At 44.4% G+C, this 19,214-nt stretch overlaps 1 protein-coding gene across 1 annotated transcript; it reads right to left on the bottom strand.

Annotated features, from left to right (window-relative positions):
* Nucleotides 1–1,085: 1,085 nt before the first annotated feature.
* Nucleotides 1,086–18,449, bottom strand: ZBTB33 (zinc finger and BTB domain containing 33). The gene is made up of 2 exons (XM_068251194.1): nucleotides 18,296–18,449; nucleotides 1,086–3,151 (listed from the first exon to the last, which is right to left on the bottom strand). The coding sequence occupies exon 2, from the start codon at nucleotides 3,147–3,149 to the stop codon at nucleotides 1,131–1,133; it is 2,019 nt and encodes a 672-aa protein (XP_068107295.1). The 5' UTR covers nucleotides 3,150–3,151; nucleotides 18,296–18,449; the 3' UTR covers nucleotides 1,086–1,130.
* Nucleotides 18,450–19,214: the final 765 nt, after the last annotated feature.

The following is a 19,214-nucleotide window of genomic DNA, read 5'->3' as shown; positions in this document are numbered from 1 at the left end:
TTTTATTTCCTTTTAAACGATACCAGTTGCCTGGCAGCCTTGCTGATCTATTTGGCTGCAGTAGTTTCTGAATCAAACCAGAAACAATCATGCAGCTAATCTTTTCAGACCTGACAATGTTAGAAACACCTGATCTGCATACTTGTTCAGGGTCTATGGCGAAAAGTATTAGAGGCAGAGGATCAGCAGCAGCTGGTATATAGGAAGTAAGTATGGCAGCCTCCATAAACCTGTCAGGTTCCCTTTAACCAGAATAAAAGTTCCCTCATCTCGCCATCACCCTACTCTGCTCCGATTAACAGATTTGGCATTCTACCAGCTTCTGCAGGTTGGTAGCAGTGGTTTCAATTTATGTGGATCTTCATTCTTGCAAACAGAGCTGGAATGGAGCATAGGAACAGGGAGGTATATATTAAGTCCATAAATAACAATGGTATTTAGGCCCCATACAGTGCACCCCCCCCCCCCCATTCCAGTCTATGTGCCAGAACAAAGACTATCTGATAGAAGCCATATCTAACAATCAGTGAAATCACAGTGTCAAAGGATGCTGGGCCAAATGGCTATAGGAACATTATTTTATAAGTTCACTAATTCTTTCATTATTTGGTCAGACATTAATTGTACAGCAAATTATGTAGAAGGTAAAATCGATGCAGTAATTACCATGAAAAATTAAGAGTTATTAGAAAGGAAGACCTCCGACTTTGGATCCTCAATGTTCTCAAGTTACAGGAATAAATTTACTGGTAGAACATGGCTAAGACCACACCAAGCTGTCAACTGGATTACTTGTAAGGTGCAAACATATGTACAGTAATCATAACCAAGTGTCTAGTTTATAGATATATATATGGAGAGTGTCTCAAATCCACATTTGAGATAAGGACTTATATGAGAGGCTTTTACTGACTTTATATAAGGAACAATTTGCAAACTACTTCAAGGCTTGTTGCTTATTCAAGCTTCACTAGGTGTTCAAGTAAATGCTGAGAAGATGCCCTCACGTACTGGCTGTAAAACAATGCATTTTTAGGCTATATTAACTGTATGTTTTAAACAGAAAATGAACATTATTTGTGACACTAAGTCAAGTATGTCATTTATTTGACTTTCAGCTTGTGAAGATTTTAATATGATTCCGGTATAACAAATTCAAACTCATTGCTGCCTTCAGAAGTAGTTGGTTTAAACATAGCCTGGTTAGGCTGCTGGAGGAAAATATCGTCCCAGTTTACAGGCTTTGGCCCATTGGTAGAATGGTTCTCTTCAGAATCCGGTTGTGATTTATCTGGGTCAATGTTATACACAACTCCACCATCGCTAATGACAGGTACATTATTTTTATTCTCACTTATGTAAGCATACTGCCTAATTTGCAATGACTTACACGGATTCAAACGGTAAAGCTTTGAATCTCCAGCAGGGTCCATGCTGTGAACTGATCGAATGTGTGAAGCCATGACCTGGTAGTTAATGAAAGAACCACCACAAGTCAAGCACTGATATCTTCTTTCACCAGTGTGGTGTATTTCGTGCTTTGTACGGTATTCTGCAAGTGGAAAGACTCTCTCGCAGTAGTGACAGGGGTATTTCTTTTCCCAAGAGTGTACATTAAAATGTCTTCGCAAGCTGGTCAAGCATACATATGATCTTTTGCACACAATGCAAATATAATATACTCTGCCATCCACTATAAGCTCATAGTGATCATCATGTTTCACTTTCATTCTTTTACTTTTTGGAAAACCATCCTCATCTAAATTGACCAACCCTTCTTCAGGGTCATCCTTGATGGGAATGACTATGTCATAAGTATCTTCACCAATATTTGCATAAACTTTGCAGCCCGTTGAAAGGCTCTCTATTTCAGAAGCTGTGTCTAATGTAATGATTTTCTTACCATCCAGTATGCGTCGTGGTTCAGAAGAATCTTTGCTACTCCCTGAAACAACATCAGCAATCTTTATTTTAAATTCTCCTGGCTTTGAAGAAGATCCAGGGCTTACAGTAACTACTTGTTTCTTCTGTACACCATCAAATGATATATTTTTGTGTGTGATTGTGGGCTGGCCAACAGAAACCACAGAAGAAGGAGAGGGAGAAGAAATACAATCTGCATCCAAGATCAATTCAGTTTTGGGATGAATTATACCAACAGGTTGAGGTTTTGGTAGGTTTTGATTTGCTATAGGTGGTTTTTGAATTGGTGCAGCCATACCTGAAGAAGAAGAGATATTTGGAGGTGTTGGGACTGGGGCAACAGTTGTTTCTGGAGCTTTTTGAGGAGTAGCAGGGATGTTTGCAGGTGGATTCTGAGCTGGTGGATTGGAATTTGCATTAACATTGACGGGTGTAGTAGGGGGTGCATCTTTTGGAACAGGAGCTGGTTCTTCAGGCTTTACAGGAGGCTGCACTACCGGTTTAGTGTCCTGGATTGTCTCTTTCTGATCAACCTCTGGAGTAACTTTCTTTGTATCGGATGCTGTGTCATTAGCAGCAGGAACTGGAGCCTGCACTTCCTTTTTCTCTGCGTGAGATTTTTTGGGAGGCGCATAAGTCTCAGAACAAAAGATAACATCATCATCAGAATCATCATTTGTTTCAACATCTGAATTGGTAGATAAAGTAAAGGTTTCTGCAATCATTGGCTTGTCCAAGCCTCCACCAAGTTTAGTCATGGTTATTCCAGCTATGTTTTTAATAGTGTCTTGTGTCTTTTGATCAGTCTTTGATTGGGAATCAGCACTACTGTCATTAACTCCACCAGATATACTTTTCACTTGTGAAAGAGGAATTCCTAGTTCTGCAATAAAGGGAACACCTAGTAGCTTTCCAGACTTTATCAACTCTTCCAACATGTCACTTTTCACACGGACAATTCTGGCGCTGTAAATATAATTAAGGATTTCAGCAAAAATTTCAGCTCTGACAAAATTCAGCTCTACTACTTGCCCCGCGACATTAAATAACTGATGAAAATAAGTGCTACATGCAGAAAGAACATTCTTGTGGGCTCTGAACTTGCGGTCTTCCACAATAACAGTAACGTCACAGTATAATCCCTGCAGCCTTTGGTCATTCAAGGCTCGGAGCAGACAGCCAGAGTATTGAGTATCTGTGGCCGTTATCAATTTTTTCGGCTCCATGTCTGCAAGTAAATACAAGAATATGTGTTACCACAAGTGTAAAACATGTCCAAGGTATATAAACAAGAAAGCAGGCAATTTACCAAAAATTGATTCTTATATATAACTCAAAGATCAAGTTATTACCGGTACTCATTCCTTCTTACCAAGATTTCTTCAAAAATAAGATGTGAAGGCGAGACTATTGCAGGTACAGCAGGGATAAAATCCCAAGAGCCAGGTAGCCAAAGGTTTAAGGCTAGGTTCACACTACGCCAGATACACAATAGTGTGTTCACAGTGTATAATGAGAAAATACACTCAGCCCGTTGCCGCATCCGGTGAGATATTCACACTCACTATCATTGTGCATCCAGTCTGCTGTTGCTGCCATTCACGTCCTCCTGGCTGCAGACACCGCTGCGGAGCTCGGAGACAAGAGCCGGGAGTGCCAGAGAAAGCGTAGGGCTCCCACAGGATAGTGGAAGATCAATGGAAATCCTGTATAGAAACAGGGAATATTCTCATTTGTCCATCCCTGAACAAATGATAATCCTCCATAGTGCTAGAGAGGTTTCCCACTGGTCTTTTGCAACCCAATGGGAATCCTATGCCTCTGCCAGGACTCCTGGTGCTTGTCCCTGAGCCCAGCAGCGGTGCCAACTGCACAGAGGAACTGAATGGATGCAGAACACAGGTGAGTAGATCTGGAATGTAAGGGGAAAACAGCCAAGTGAGAATGGACACTGTCTACTCTCATAGGCTTGCACTGATTCGTGAGCATCTGCAGCATATGTGGGCTTTGGAAAAACCATACCATAGACATTCATTGGAGTTTTTCTGAATCCAGAATCCACATGTAGTGGAAACAGGCCCTAAGCCATGATGTCATACAGCCTTCTTCCCCCCGAGCACTCTGGGTGATCAACTGACCTACCTGCTCACTACACAGAGTGGGGGGAAAAATAACTTTCCACAGTGATTCGCCTTAAAGCACACCTGTGAGTGGTATGGAGGTGGGCACATTTATTTCCTCTTCAGGCTGGGAACACACTTAGCAGAAACGTAAAAAGCAGCGTTTCTGCATTTACAGTAATGTTAGGCAATAGGCCGCATTAAAAAAAAAAAAAACGCATGTGTATGCGTTTTGTAATATACGTTTTTTTTTTTTTTTTTTTTTTAAAAAGCTGGTTTTGTTGCATATTTTTCAAAAACACACATAATGTCAATGGTGACACAATGTAGTGCGTTTTGTATGCATTTTTTTAAATGTTTTCTGATGTATTACTGCTTCCTGTTATCTTCCTAGTGATTTGCATAAAACGCATCAAAACCCCGAACCGCACATTAAAATGCACGCAAAACGCAAGAAAAAAAATGGCAAACCGTAAACGCACAGAAAGCGCATGTAAAATGCACTAAAACGTATCATAACATATACGTAACATATGCTGTAAAACGCAACCTTTTCCATTCTGCCAAGTGTGCACCCAGCCTCAACCAAGCAAAGTGCTTCACTGTCCTGCTGGTCATGAGCCTCCAATAGTTTAAGCCATAGACCCTAAACAAGCATGCAGATCAGGTGCTCTGACTGAAGTCTGACTGGATTATCCACATGCTTGTTTCAGATGGGTGATTCAGACACTACTGATGTCAGAAAGATTAGCAGGACTGCCAGGCAACTGGTATTGTTCAAGAGGAAAGAAATGTCGGCCTTTATATCCCCTGAAAAAAGGAGGAATGGCCTCCTGAAACTAGTTGTACGTGTTACATTAATTAAAGAATCAGTTACTTCCAGCACAGGTCTCCTGTGCTTTCTTTCAGCCACTTCAGTGCTACTGCTCACCACCCAGCCACCGCTGTGGTGCATCTGAACAGAGCAGTGTGTGGATTGCTAACTTTTCAGGAATAAGACTCCTTGCTAAGGGATTGAGTCTCATACAGCCCACAGGTGCCTGCAGCTCTGGTGTTACAGCCAGTGCTGGGACACCAACGGCTACAAACCAGACAGCTGCTCCTGATATCCTGCTTCAAGCCACAGGATCCCTTTGGACAAAGAGCCTGCTTCTGACCTGGTCCCTGGTCTGAGATGGACAAAAGCCTGCAAGCTGATAATACCCATAAGGGCATATCAGCCACCACATCAGGTGAGATCTGTCTACGACCGGCTGGTCTCCCTTTCATCATCAGTCTTCTGAGTGCGCTCTTTTTGTGGTTTTTTTTTCCCCCTACCCAGTGTCCTTTAGGCTGCTTGCACACCAAGACGTTACAGGCGCACGTTAGTGCGCCTGTAACGCTCCCCCAACGCACAGCAATGTAACACAAGTGGGCTGTTCACACAGCCCACGTTGCGTTACATGTAATGCTGCACGTTCGGTGCAAAGTGCAGCATGCTACGGCGTTGGAGCGGCTATAGCCGCGTTAGACTGTTTGCACATGCGCAGTGGGGGGCGGAGAGGAGGCGGGGAGAGCCAGCTACAGTAGCCGCGCACATGGCTACTTAATATTCACTGCACTGGCGGCAGCTGATTGGCCTGCGGGACCACGTGATGCGGAGTGTCTCGCTCCGCATCACGTGGTCCCGCTGGCCAATCAGCGCCACTCTGGGAGACATTATAGGAACCGAGCCGCCGAACGCGGCTCACTCTACCGTCGGCTTTTGCAGCACCATACGTTGTGTTAGGTGCACGTTATGCGACCTTAACGTGGCACCTAACACAACGTCTTGGTGTGCAAGAAGCCTTATTGAAGCCTTTATATCCCTCTCACTACAGGTGTGCTTTGACAGATATAAACATGCCAACATCACTAGTACATTTTAGAATACAAAGTCTAAAATATTAGGATGTACTAAAAACTGCACTTAAAGCAAATCTCTAATGATAAAAAAAAGTCAGATCCTTACCTAAGGACAGTGAAAAGTCTGGTTCCTATTAAGTCTTCCCTGTCCTCTCTTGGTGTTCTCATCCCCTGGTGAAATTACCCCCGGGAGCCCTTGGAAGCCTCATTTGACCCGCTGGTAGAATACATGCAATTGGGGTGACAACGCAGGAATAAGAGGACAGGGAAGGCTCATTAGGATCTAGAGCCTTCTCTTTCCATAGGTAAGTATGTGACTCCCCTAAAACCGTAAGCTATGTACCCGATGATTTTCTGAGCGCCGAGCAGTAGTTTACATGCCATCGCGATTTGGGTATAGTCACACGGCCACATGGGTGGGGGTTGCGCGGCCTAGTGGACAGTGTCATGTGCAGCGGGTTACGGGGGGGGGGGGGGGTAACAGCTAGCATAGTTGCCCCAGTATAGGGAGTTTAGTTGCCCCAGTATGGCTAGTATAGTTACCCCAGTATAGCTAGTATAGTGCCCAGTATAACGCCCTAGTATGGGTAGGTAGTGCCCCCCTGCGGCCACCGCTCCTGTTACCTTATGAGCGGGCGGACGCTTGTTCTCTTAGATTCCCCGTAGCCGCTCTCCTCTTAGCAGCATCTCCTATTACAGCAGCGCGTCTTGCGGCTGCTGTAAGGAGGGAAAGAAGCAAGACAGCGGCTTCCTGTAGCGGAGATATACATCACCGTTACCATGGGAACCGCTGTCCTGCTTCCTTCCCCCCTTACAGCAGCCGCAAGACGCGCTGCTGTAATAGGAGATGCTGCTAAGAGGAGAGGGGCTACGGGGAATCTAAGAGAACAAGCGGCTGCCCGCTCATAAGGTAAAAGGAGCGGCGGTCGCGGGGGGAGAGGGGCGAGATGACAGACCCGCCGCGGCCAGTTGGAAAACTGCCAACGGACCGGCAGTGGGCCGTGGCCCGGTTGGTTGGGGACTCCTGCTATAGAGCCTTCCTCTCATGGTCTTGGCGTTCCAGCACTGCCACCCCGTTCAAATTTTCCACTAAGAGATTTTGGAAGCACTCATGTTCCTGAGACGTCTGATGAAATCCTGATTGGATGAAACGTGTCACGTGCTACGTGGTGGTGACGCTCCTCGGCCGGTAGGCGTGGTTTCCCCCCGTGCCTCCGCAACCTTCCTCCCTACAGCGTTAGCATCCAAGGTCCATGGTCGGGTCGCACACGGCTACACTCGTCGCACCCTGCAGCCCACGGAGGAGAGCGCTGCCACACCACGAGTCCCGTCTGGGAAGTGAGGAATTGTACAGCAGCCGGGGCCCCGATGCTGCACACGTGAGGTGGACCAATACTACTGCTTATAACTGGCTTGAAATTGCTTTGACGCTGGGGAGGTTTGACACTATCGGTGTCAGTAATGGCTGCGTAAGTGTTTAACACAGAGGCGTGCTTGCTTGCACACGGGGGGAATCTGAAGATCTTCCACTCTTATGAGGCTAATCAGCTGCACACCATCACCTAACAGTTTAAATTGGGCCTGAAGATATTATGCATGCTGGAATCTCTAGTACATAGGAAGTGCACTCCTATTAGGGACACATGCTATTTACCCCATTGATCTGGCTTGGTTTTAGGGAGGGTGTTTTTATATTATTGGCAGGTCTGCATTCACTGCTATTCATTGCTATATGTATTAATAAATTTATATTTTTTGCTATGAGCTCCCTTTGGTTCACCAAAAATTTGAATATTACTTTCCTCGTAAGATCGAGTAATTTAAATAAGGAAGATTCTTTCTAAAAATGTTTATTGCTATATATACACAATTTTTAATTGTTTTATTCAGTGATCTTTATAGTATTGTGATAAAGGAGCAGATTTCCAACTCCTCCTTATTTACATATTCCACCTAGTGGAAGTTACATCATTAGTACCACCTTTATGACCTCACACTATTTTGCATAGTACTGCCCATGTAATGTGGATTGGCCAATCCCAAAGACTCAATGTTTAGCATTTCCTATAAAAAGAGATGCTGCCATTTTGTTTTATATTAGCCTGATGAAACAGAACGTTTTCTCTGAGAAACGCGTCGTGTTTACCAATAAATAAGTCCCCTTTTATACCTTACTACCTCACCACTCTCTATTTTATTTGCGGCAAGTCACAGCGGTTATATCTGCTAGCCGCACAATACTACTCAGTACGCAACTGACATCGCAGACGCCGCTCACTCTCGTTTGGTCCCGCAAGGTGAGCGTGCACCAGGATCTAATAATTGGCCTGCCTACAGCCTCCCTGGAAGTGTCCAAACTGAGAACGTGACTCCCTGGTGGCCCTCCGGATTCTCCGCCTGGAGCTGGATCGTGAGCCTGGTTCCTGGCCTCTAAAGGGACAAACGCTATCAGAGGCTGTGTCCTACGAGCAACCATTTCTGAACAGGTGAGACCTGTCCTTGGCAGGGTGGATGCTCCTATTTATTTGTCACTCAGATCATTTGTCACTCAGATTTGTCACTCAGATCGCTCTCTTTTGCATGTTTTTACTTTCTCTAGTGGAACCAGAAGGAAGAGGGATATGGTGGCTGACATTTATTTCCTCTTAACCAAGGCTGTGGAGTCGGTACAAAAATCATAAGTCTCCAACTCCTTGGTTTATGAAACCTCCGATTCCAGGTACCCTAAATGGCTCTGACTCAGACTCCTCAACTCCTTAGTCAAACAAACACTTACCAGGGCTGTGGATTTGGTACAAAAATCATCCAACTTCCGACTCCTCAGTTTATGAAGCCACCGACTCAGACTCCACAGCCCTGCTTTTAACAAATGCAATTGGCTGTTATGCTGATCATTTGCCTTAAATACTTATAGCCAGACCCTAAACAAGCATACAGCAGATCAGATGTTCTGACTGAAGTGTAACTGGATTTGATGCGTTCTTGTTTCAGGTGTATGATTCAGACACTACTGCAGCCATTGAGATCAGCAGGACTACCAGACAACTGGTACTGTTTAAAAGCAAATAAATATTGCTGCCTCCGTATGCCTCTCACCTCAGGTTTCCCTTTAAAACAACAGGTCTCCTGCCAGATTGAGAAGCAAAAAGGGACCAATAAAAAGACATTGAGGAAGGGGGGGGGGGGGGGGGGGGGAATAGGTAAAATCACTGCTACAATTCATTTCTAAAAATTGTAAATAAAAATATTTCATACAGTCTTGTACTGGCCAATTTAATGTGGAATGCGGGAGCCAGTACCATAACTCGCAATTTTTAAGATGCAGAGGAGTTTGTCAAGTCACACATAAGGACAGCCAATAAGCAGAGACCATGCTGTTTTTTAGACAGTTCTAAACTGGGAACATTAACTAATCAGGTACTAAAGTCCTAGAAAATTAACAACTGTGTGTTAGTTGTTTAAAACGCAAGCATTGACATCTATATTTCAAGCTTTGAGTGGGGAAGAGATGTTACATTGGCTCAGAAGGACATTTGCCCACAAACACAAAATTAGGAATGTGCTAACAGCACTGACATCACATGACCAGATCTAGCTGCACACAATTCATCTGCTAACCAGTCACCAAATCAACAAATCCACTGCCATCAAAACAGCATTTTCTATTGTGTTGAATTCTCCTTGCCACATGCCTCTTCTCGCCCCCTCCTCCTACAACTGCCTGGGGAGCCAACACTGCAGAGGTTTTTTTTTACTGCAGTCAGCAGCTCATCCAGGCCTTATCCTGTGTTTCATGTAATTCTGTAGGCAAGGTTCTGTTAAGCAGACTACCTTTTGTGAGCGGGTAACAGCATGTTATTTCTCCCTTGCCATGTGCTACCTAGGCCTCCATTCACAGGAAACCTGAAAGCCAGACAAGACCGTAATCCATGATTTTATACCTTTATATGCAATGCCGTAAATAACGCTGATATACAAAATAGCAGTATGGTGTACTCATGATTACACTGCCGAAAGTGAGGATTATGATTAACCATTGAGTTTATTGTCCAATGAGGTTAAAATATAAAGATAAAAAAATTATTAGAAGCATGTTACTTAGCCACCTGGAAGTATCTGCTTTGAGCTATACACACATGCTCAACTTCTGTCACCCTAAATAATGATTGTTAATGTGGCAGTTTTTTTGCGAACAAGTGCTGCACGGACATGCTGATAAGCTATAGCTGAACAGCAAGTGCTGCTCTATGGAGAGGGGAGGAAAGATAACAGGCCAGGAAACAAGTGTAGTGGGAGATAACTAAAAGCCATGCACTTGTTTAGCGTTTAGTGACAGCAGATAGCCAAACCACATGTGGGGCAGCTGCACACAAGCTCGATTCCTAGTGGAGACAGCCCAAAACTATTATCTCAGCCAAGGATTGTCAATTCTGACTACAAGGCTATACAGGCCTGACAGCATTCCTGTTCCATAGAGATCCTACGTTTGACCACCCCCTCTCTTCTTTGCTCTGCAATAAGTAGAATTGCAGATGTATAAAGCTGGCCACTAACTGTCCAATTTCTAGCGAAAAATCGTTCGAGCGATCAGAATTTCTGATCGGACGAAAAATTGTTCACTACACCATCAACTAACCAATCATTGCTTCCTATCTATCATGACCACCAAGAAAATCCAAATTTTTGTTCGACGAAAATTCATTCGGGCGACATTTTTTTCACTCGTTAATAATCGATTGTGTCCACCAATGGAGATTATTTACAACCAATCCGATCAGAATTTCAGATCGCTCGAACGATTTGTCGCTAGAAATTGGACCGTTAGTGGCCAGCTTTAGCCTAATTTTTGACACTTGGGGCTCGTTCACACTTGAGCGGGAATCGCGTGATTCCTGCTCAGCGAAAAACGCTAGCGGTTTTTAAAAACCGATAGCCTATGTAAGCCTATGGCAGTGTTTTCACTGCCGCGTTTGTGATTAGCATTAACCGCAAACGCGTGACATGCATCGTTTTGCCGACGATTCGCGATTAGCATGCATAGCACCTCTAATCGCGATCGCTCCCAAAACGCTGCAGTGCCCAGTGATTTTTCCACATTAATCGCAGAAAAATCAGTCCCGCAATTGCAGTTTTAGGTGTGAATGGGGTCTTAACATATAAGCTTCTGAATAGCCCTTTCAAAATTCCAGTCCGATAAATATGGTTCCTGCAGCTTTAAGCCTTGTACACACATGAGGCAAGCCGCCCATCAGCAATCGGTTCCCAATCTCTAAGGGCCCGTTTCCACTAGCGCGAATCCGCATGCAGACAACGCATGAGGATTTGCATAAGCAATACAAGTGGATGGGACTGTTTCCACTTGTCAGTTTTCATTTGTGTTTTTTCTGTGCAGGATTTTTCTGCACGGTAGACCCTGCAGAATTCGCCTGCGTGTGGAATGCAGGCGAATCGCAGGCAATATATTTAATAGGGAAATCGCATGCGTTTTTTGCATGCGTTTTTTCCCGCGATTTCGCATTGAAAGTAATGTAAATTGACACAGGCAGTGACATGGTTAAAAATCGCATATACCCTGCCTATGCGAAATTGCGGCAAAAAACGCATGCGGAATCGCATCCGCATGCGATTTTGTCAGCGGTGTTATGCGGCAATTCCGCACCGCAATAGTGGAAACGGGCCCTCAGGTAACATAACTGAGGCTGACAGACTAGTGACATGTTTTATTCCTATGCGGGGGGAGCGGCCATGGGCGTGGTAAACTAAAAAAACAAAGCTCCCAGCTGTCAGTCAGCCAAAAGAGCTCGAGGGCTGCTGTACACATTTTGGATTCTCGTCAGAGTTCATCTAGCGTGTGTATGGTGCACTCTGCATGGGGCTGATCAGATTCCAAAAGCAATTATTACTATCAGACTATAATGATGAAGATGAACCTGTCAATTACGAATTAGTTACAGAATCTGATTAGTCCCATGCAAAGTTCTAGTTCACTCTCTGCCAATTCCAGTTCATGTATGTAGAACTACTTTCTGAATGGTGAACGAAAATCAAATTGCTATCTTCATCAATAGAGATGGCATCTGAATTCAGAATAGTCTTTATTTACAGTGATCATGTTCTTCCCCCAGCCAAACAAGAACTTTTCATTTTCTTAATTTGAAAGGATAAAGGACACTCAAAGCAAAAATAAACGAATGAAATAAATGATTGCATCTATCTTCATTCACCTAAAAATGACTTTTTACGATATTCCACAGTTTCATTTTATGTGTAAATCTACTTTTTGAGTTTTAACTGTTTTATTGTTTTTGCTCAATGACATATTCATTGAAGTATGCCAGAGCTAAAATCTACGAACTATTCACCCTTTTTATCTCTTTCCTGCTCTCAGAAGCCATTCTCTGCTAGGAAACTGTTTTATAGTTGGAATTTCTCATCAGTGAGGGTCACATTGTAGTCACTTCCTGTCTGAGTCAAGAGTGAGTCAGCCACTTACATACCTGATATTTAACTCTTTCAGGCAGAGAAAGAAAAAAATGAACACAGCATAGTTATTAGTGTGCTAGGCACTGTACATACACATGTCTATCTCATCTTAGTTCAAACTCCTAACCCTAACCTACAAAGCTCTCCACAATCTCTCTCCCTGGTACATATCCTCACTAATCTCCAGATACAAACCCAATCGCAATCTCAGATCGGCACATGATCTTCTGTTGTCCTCCTCTAGAATCAAATCCTCACATTCACGTTTACAAGACTTCGCACGCGCTTCACCCCTCCTCTGGAATGCCCTCCCACAACATATCCGTCACTCGCCAACCTTTGTTACCTTTAAACGCTCTCTAAAAACACACTTGTTCCGACAAGCATATGCGCTACCTTAGGCCACTTCCCTTTGTACTAAGACCAAATTGCACTCCTACTAGGTATCCTAAAACACAAAGCCTCTATATATTTGCTGCATACTACCCCTCCTCCTGTTTCCCCCCCCCATTCCCTTTAGATTGTAAGCTCGCAAGGGCACGGCTCTCTCCCCCTTTTGTGTCTTGGTAACCATTATACATTTTATTCATCATGTTAATTTTATCACTGTCATTACCAATTCTATAATTTGTATTTTGTATCATTCTTTGTAATTTGTCACTAATTACGTATCTTGTATATTGGTGTACACATTGTCTGTATTATTATGTACCCCATGTTTGTTTCTTACTTTGTACAGCGCCACGGAATATGGTGGCGCTTTATAAATCAATCATAATAATAATAATAATAATGTCACAAGCCACTTCGGGTATCCTTTAAAGAGTACTTCCAGTGTAAAAAAAACAAAACAAAAAAAAACCTGCAATGTATTGGAGACCTCTTTCAGATCGGAGGCTGAACTCTGCGCTTGCCGAGCAGTTCAGTGTCCCGCCTGCCAGTGCGATTCAAATGCAGCCGATTTGCAGCGGAAGTAACAACACATGTGTCAAGCGCAAACACACAGTAGTGTTAGGGCTCAAGTCCACAAGCAGCCTTTTCTAAGCGCTAGTGATTTTGAAAAACTCTTGCTAATGCAATGCTATTGGGGATTTTTATAAAATCACATCGCTCAATTGGGATCACACCCATAGCATTACATTAGCAAGAGCTTTTCAAATCACAAGCGCTTAGAAATGACTTAGCAATGTACTGCTAGTGGGTCCCAGTCTTATAAGGTGGCAGAGATCCACAACATGTTGAGTCTGAACATGGCTGCACTCACATCTAACTATTGGGGGGGGCTGCCTGTCCAGCACAGAGCGCTAGCAAGCGCTGGCCCCCCCCCCCCCCCTGGCTGATGCAGAAGAGAAGAGCAGCTGAGGGGGTGGATTCACTGCATATTAGTTGCCCATGTGAAATAAGTCTAATGCTAGGTCCCCACAATACAATTTGACAAATGTACTGTCAGATCGATTATTTCCAACCGGTCTGTAAAAGTGAAAGGAAAATTGATTAGAAATCCGAACAACAGTAAATATTGGAGAAATACTGTCAATCTGACAGTAAATGTTAGAAAATTGTAGCGTGTGTACCAAGCATATGGCTCTCTATTATTGCTGCACAGATTGGCAGTTGGCAGCGTCATTTACTCACCTGCAGGCCTGTCATTCATAAGTGACAGACCCTCCACACCCTTCTCCACAAAGCTGCCATGGCTTTTTATTGCTAATGTCTTCAGAAACTCTATGGCCACCCCCACCTGCTTTGCCACCGCCCGCCCCCCAGCCATGGCCTAATTGGTGGCTGCAGAGCTGAGGTCCGGCTGCGGCAACACAGGAGGGGGTGGTCACAGAGTTTCGGAAGACTACAGAAAGCAGGGGCCCAGCTGTTTGAGGCTATGTTCACAGTGGTGCGTTGCAGTGCGGCATAACTGATGCTGTGTAACACAGCTTGCTGCGCTGCAATGCACCAACTATGCAACATTCACAGTGTGGTAGGAGTGTTGCAATAACAGCATTTGTCATATTTACACACTACTCAAGTGCAAAATCTGTGCAGTAACAGTGAAGCATACTTCTCATTGACTGTATGCTAAACGCAGATAGCATGCCCCAATGCTTTCTCACTGATGTTACAGGGAACACAACTCCCACTATGAACCTGTCGTAATGTTTTCTCACTCCATTCCTGCTCTTACAGGAAACACAACTCTAACTAAGAACCTGCCGCAATGCTTTCTCCCTTCATTCCTGCTGTTACAGGGACCACAACTCCCTCTATGAACCTGTCTTAATGCTTTCTCCCTTCATTCCTGCTGTTACAGGGACCACAACTCCCTCTATGAACCTATCTTTACAGGTGGAATGGGCAGATTTTCTGCCATTATTGAATTGAGGGAAAGCAGGTGAACTATTAACCCTACTACCCACCGATCCTTACAGGCCTTTTCCACCAGGGCTGTAGAGTCAGTACAAAAATCATCCGACTCCTCATTTTATGAAACCACCGACTCCAGGTACCCAAAGTTGCTCTGACTCCTTAGGGCCCATTCACACTTAAAAGCGCAAAACGCCCGCGATTTTTGCCAGCGTTTTGCGGGAGTGATTTTGCCGCAATTTCACGCCGAAAAATCACTGGATGGTGCAGCAATTTCTCCGCGATTGCGTTTCTATAGCACTGAAACGCGATCACCGGGAAATCGCCTGAAAATGGTGCTGGCTACGTGTTTGAGTTTCGCGATTTGGGGTAAGTAAGTAGGAACGGACACATAAGGTTTCATTACACTTGCGCTTTCAAAAGCACTAGCGTGAACATTAGACTCAGGCTCCATTCACACTTGAGCGTTTTACCGGCCATTTCGGCAAAACGCTCAAGTGTGAATGGAGCCCGAGTCTAATTTTTACAAAGACTATGGATTTGGTTCAAAAATCATCCGACTCCGACTCCAGGTACCCAAAATTGTTAACCCCCGTTGCCTGTGGTCACACCTAAAGTAAATATACTTCATTTGAATTCCGAATTAGAGTCCTTCTGGACTCGAAAGCCCATCCCTGGTAGCAAGCAGTTGTGAGCGTTCAACAGGATTTTCACTAACTACCAACTGCTCGTGAAAAAAACAATTTATAAAAAGATGCTGGCCAGCTTTCTCTGCTCACTTCACACCTTTTTTTAGCAGTTGGACAGAGCAACTGCCATTCACTAAATGCTTTTGAAAATTAAGAACACTCTAAGAATCCCCCACAAGGAGATGGGCTAGTCCAAAACCAGAAAGTCCGATTTCTACTACCTACTGTAAGTGACAGCAACATAGGAGAAAAATAATGGGTACTTATCCGTTAGCCGGGCGCATCCGGCAGGTGGCGCTAATTACTATTCCCCCTCCAGGCCGACATGGATAGTAGGGAAAGATGTAACTCTGGTGGAGTTTTGTCGCCACCTGCCGGATGCGCCCGGCTAACAGATAAGTACCAAATAATGTATGGCTCATTTTACTTTGAAAAAAATATACATCTTATTTATACCTGTTTACAAGTATTTTACAATTTTCACAATAGTGATCTTGGTACTTATCCGTTAGCCGGGTGCATCCGGCAGGTGGCGCTAATTACTATTCCCCCTCCAGGCCGACATGGATAGTAGGGAAAGATGTAACTTTGGTGGAGTTTTGTCGCCACCTAGAGGATGCACCCGGCTAAGAGATAAGTACCGTGATCTTTAAAGAGACTCCGTAACAAAAATTTCATCCGGTTTTCTTCCATCCTACAAGTTCCAAAATCTATTCTAATGTGTTTTGGCTTACTGCAGCACGTTCTACTATCACCATCTCTGTAATAAATCAACTTCTCTCTCTTGTCAGACTTGTCAGCCTGTGTCTGGAAGGCTGCCAAGTTCTTCAGTGTTGTGGTTCTGTGATGCATCTCCCCCTTCCAGGCCCCTCTCTGCACACTGCCTGTGTATTATTTAGATTAGTGCAGCTTCTCTCTTCTCTCTTATCTTTTACAAGCTGGATAAATCCTCCTCTGAGCTGGCTGTACTTTCACATACTGAGGAATTACATGCAGGCACAGCTGTCTGCACTCTGCAGGAAGAAACAGTATGACACTTCAGTGGAAGATAGCTGCAGGGGGGAAGAAACACACAAATGATCTCTTGAGATTAAAAAGGAAGGCTGTATACAGTCTGCTTGTGTATGGATGTATTTTCCATGTGTAGACATACTGTACATCAACCTACTTCCTGTTTTGGTGGCCATTTTGTTTGTTTATAAACAAACTTTTTAAAACTGTTTTTAACCACTTTTAATGCGGCGGGGAGCAGCGAAATTGTGACGGAGGGTAATAGATGCCCCCTAACGCACTGGTATGTTTACTTTTGTGCGATTTTAACAATACAGATTCTCTTTAATAGCTGGCTACTGATAACTGACAATTTCACCTGACAGGTGTTCACTACATCTGATTCCTGAACTAGGACAGTGATCAGTGAAATGATAATTTATATAGCTAGATGAAATTATGTTGCTTTTTGAAACTGTACCAATCCAAATTGACAGCGACTGCATCTAACTGGTCAAATATAAATCTGCATACAAATTGCAAAAATCTCTGCTCCTGAAATTGATCAGCCTCATGTACAGACTAGTGATAGTAAATGAGATACAAATAAGTGATGCAGTGTAATGCAATTGTATGTATTTTACAAATGGACCAATCAAATAAAGCAGAGGGATGTGGCCACTAGTGTAGTTGAGGTGACCAACTCGGGAAACCCTGCTTGTATTTAATAGCAAGTAACACACAGCTGATAAATGAATCCCCAAACAAGTGTTGACATACATTCAGCGTGTTTCCACAATGAAAAGTGTCTTTATTTTATAATTTAAATGTCTTAATTAATTACAAGGAGTGACAGTTCCCTATGAAGTTTCCAGGTGGGGCATCTCAACTAGATTACTGCTGGGATCTGATTGGCTAATTCCATGCTGCATAAGTTTACATAATTATGCATCAACTAAGAATTATTTGAATCTCATGGATCATCCCTAGCAAAAACCAGACAGCACAGGTGACCTATGAAGTAAAGAATTGCTTCAAAGTCAGAATCCACACTCATCTCTATTCAGTAAAAGCGTGGCAGGGGTAACACTTGCAGCACTGTACATGCATCTGATTTATGCTGGCGCATTTGTGCGGTTTACAATGCATTTGCAGTTTTTGCTGCATTTTGTCCCATGTAAATGCATGAGTGAATCGCGTGCGATTTGCAAGCAGAAAAGTTGTGCATTCTGTCAGGTCTTTTAACGCAACACAGAATTGCAGCGGGGATCAGAAATCGTTGTAGGCCCAAAGAAAATCATTATATGTATTTCTGCATGAAATGTTACACTGCAGCAAAATGCACACGATTTTCACAAGTGTGAACCCTGCCTGAGAGGGACAGGTTGCCATGGGTTACTACAGGCCACCTTAGCAGCAGTGCCACACATGCACGTTTTATGTATTTTATTTCCTCTTTATGTGCAATGGGCAGCGACTGGCTGGTGTTCATGAAAGCAGACTCGGGTAGAGAAGCCGCATATAAAGGCATACAGACAGCCAGGCGTGCATGGCTCCTCAGCAAAGAAGTGTGAGGCAAGGGAAAGGCCGCTCCCTGCAAGCGGCCTACACACACTGCCAGCATAGCCAGCCGAGGCCTCCTCTGGGCCGCGCTCTCCCCCCGGCGCCTCCTAACAAAGGACACTGAGCCGGGCTTCCCACGAGCGGCGCCGTCACTAGGCCGCAGAGGCCACAATGCTCTCCAGCCCCTCCTCCACCTCCCCACAGCACGCAGCCGGAGCACTCGCTGCACCGCGACACGCACAGGAGCCACCACCAGCCCACCGCTTCCAGGTAGCAGATATTTACCTGTAGTACCCGGGCCACCCGGTGCCTCGGCTTCCACAGACAACGAGTGCACACAAGCTCCTCCCGCAGTCACCGAGCGCCGCAACAGTACGGAGTGTTGGCCAGCAGAGGGCGTGCAGCTGAGCACACTGTGGCTGCAGAATGTGGCGCTCGGAAAATGTCGACAGTTTCCGTTTGGTTCGGACTCGGAGAAAATGGAGTTCTCGCGACAGGAGAAGCGTGTAAGCGGGCTATCTGACTGCTACATGGATCGGCGGACCAAGAGCTCTGCCGCGAGGGGTAATTGTGCTGCTGACGGCTGTCTGATGGATTCGCAGCACTGTAATTTGTGAAAGGAAATTACAAATCACTCTTTACATTCAGTTACGTAGGAGTTCTGGTTCACTGAGAGCTTGCTAGGCAATCTGTAACTTCTCTGTAACCCCCTTCTACACCATGCAATTTCAAGTGTGATCGATCAAATTCGATTGGATCGATTAAATCCGACATGTCCGATCGGGATTCGATCGATCATGTGATTGATTTTGGTTAGTTTTCAATGCAAAATAGATCACACAGTCGATCGAATCCTGATCTGACATGTTGGATTTAATTGATCTAATCGAATTCGATCCAATCAAATACTGGGTTATTATTAGAGATGGGACGACGAATCCGGCGAATCCACGAATCCCTCGAATATTGGGAAATATTCGAGATTCGTGGATTCGAATCCCGACGCCATTTTCCACTTTACGAATCCGCCGAATCCCGACGCTGCATCGCCGTAGTGTTGTCCGGATCATGAACGATTCGGATCTTTGATCCGAATCTATTTAATGAGTCGATCATCCGAATCATCAAAATGAACGATTCGGATCGCTAAAGGGGCGGGGCCAGGAGCGACACGCCCCCTCCCAGCGGGCAGCGGGGTCCTGGA

This window comes from Hyperolius riggenbachi, chromosome 8 (assembly GCF_040937935.1).
Source record: "Hyperolius riggenbachi isolate aHypRig1 chromosome 8, aHypRig1.pri, whole genome shotgun sequence".
NCBI lineage: Eukaryota > Metazoa > Chordata > Amphibia > Anura > Hyperoliidae > Hyperolius > Hyperolius riggenbachi.
Note: the sequence above shows the minus strand (reverse complement) of the source record. Positions and strands in the feature narration are given on the sequence as shown.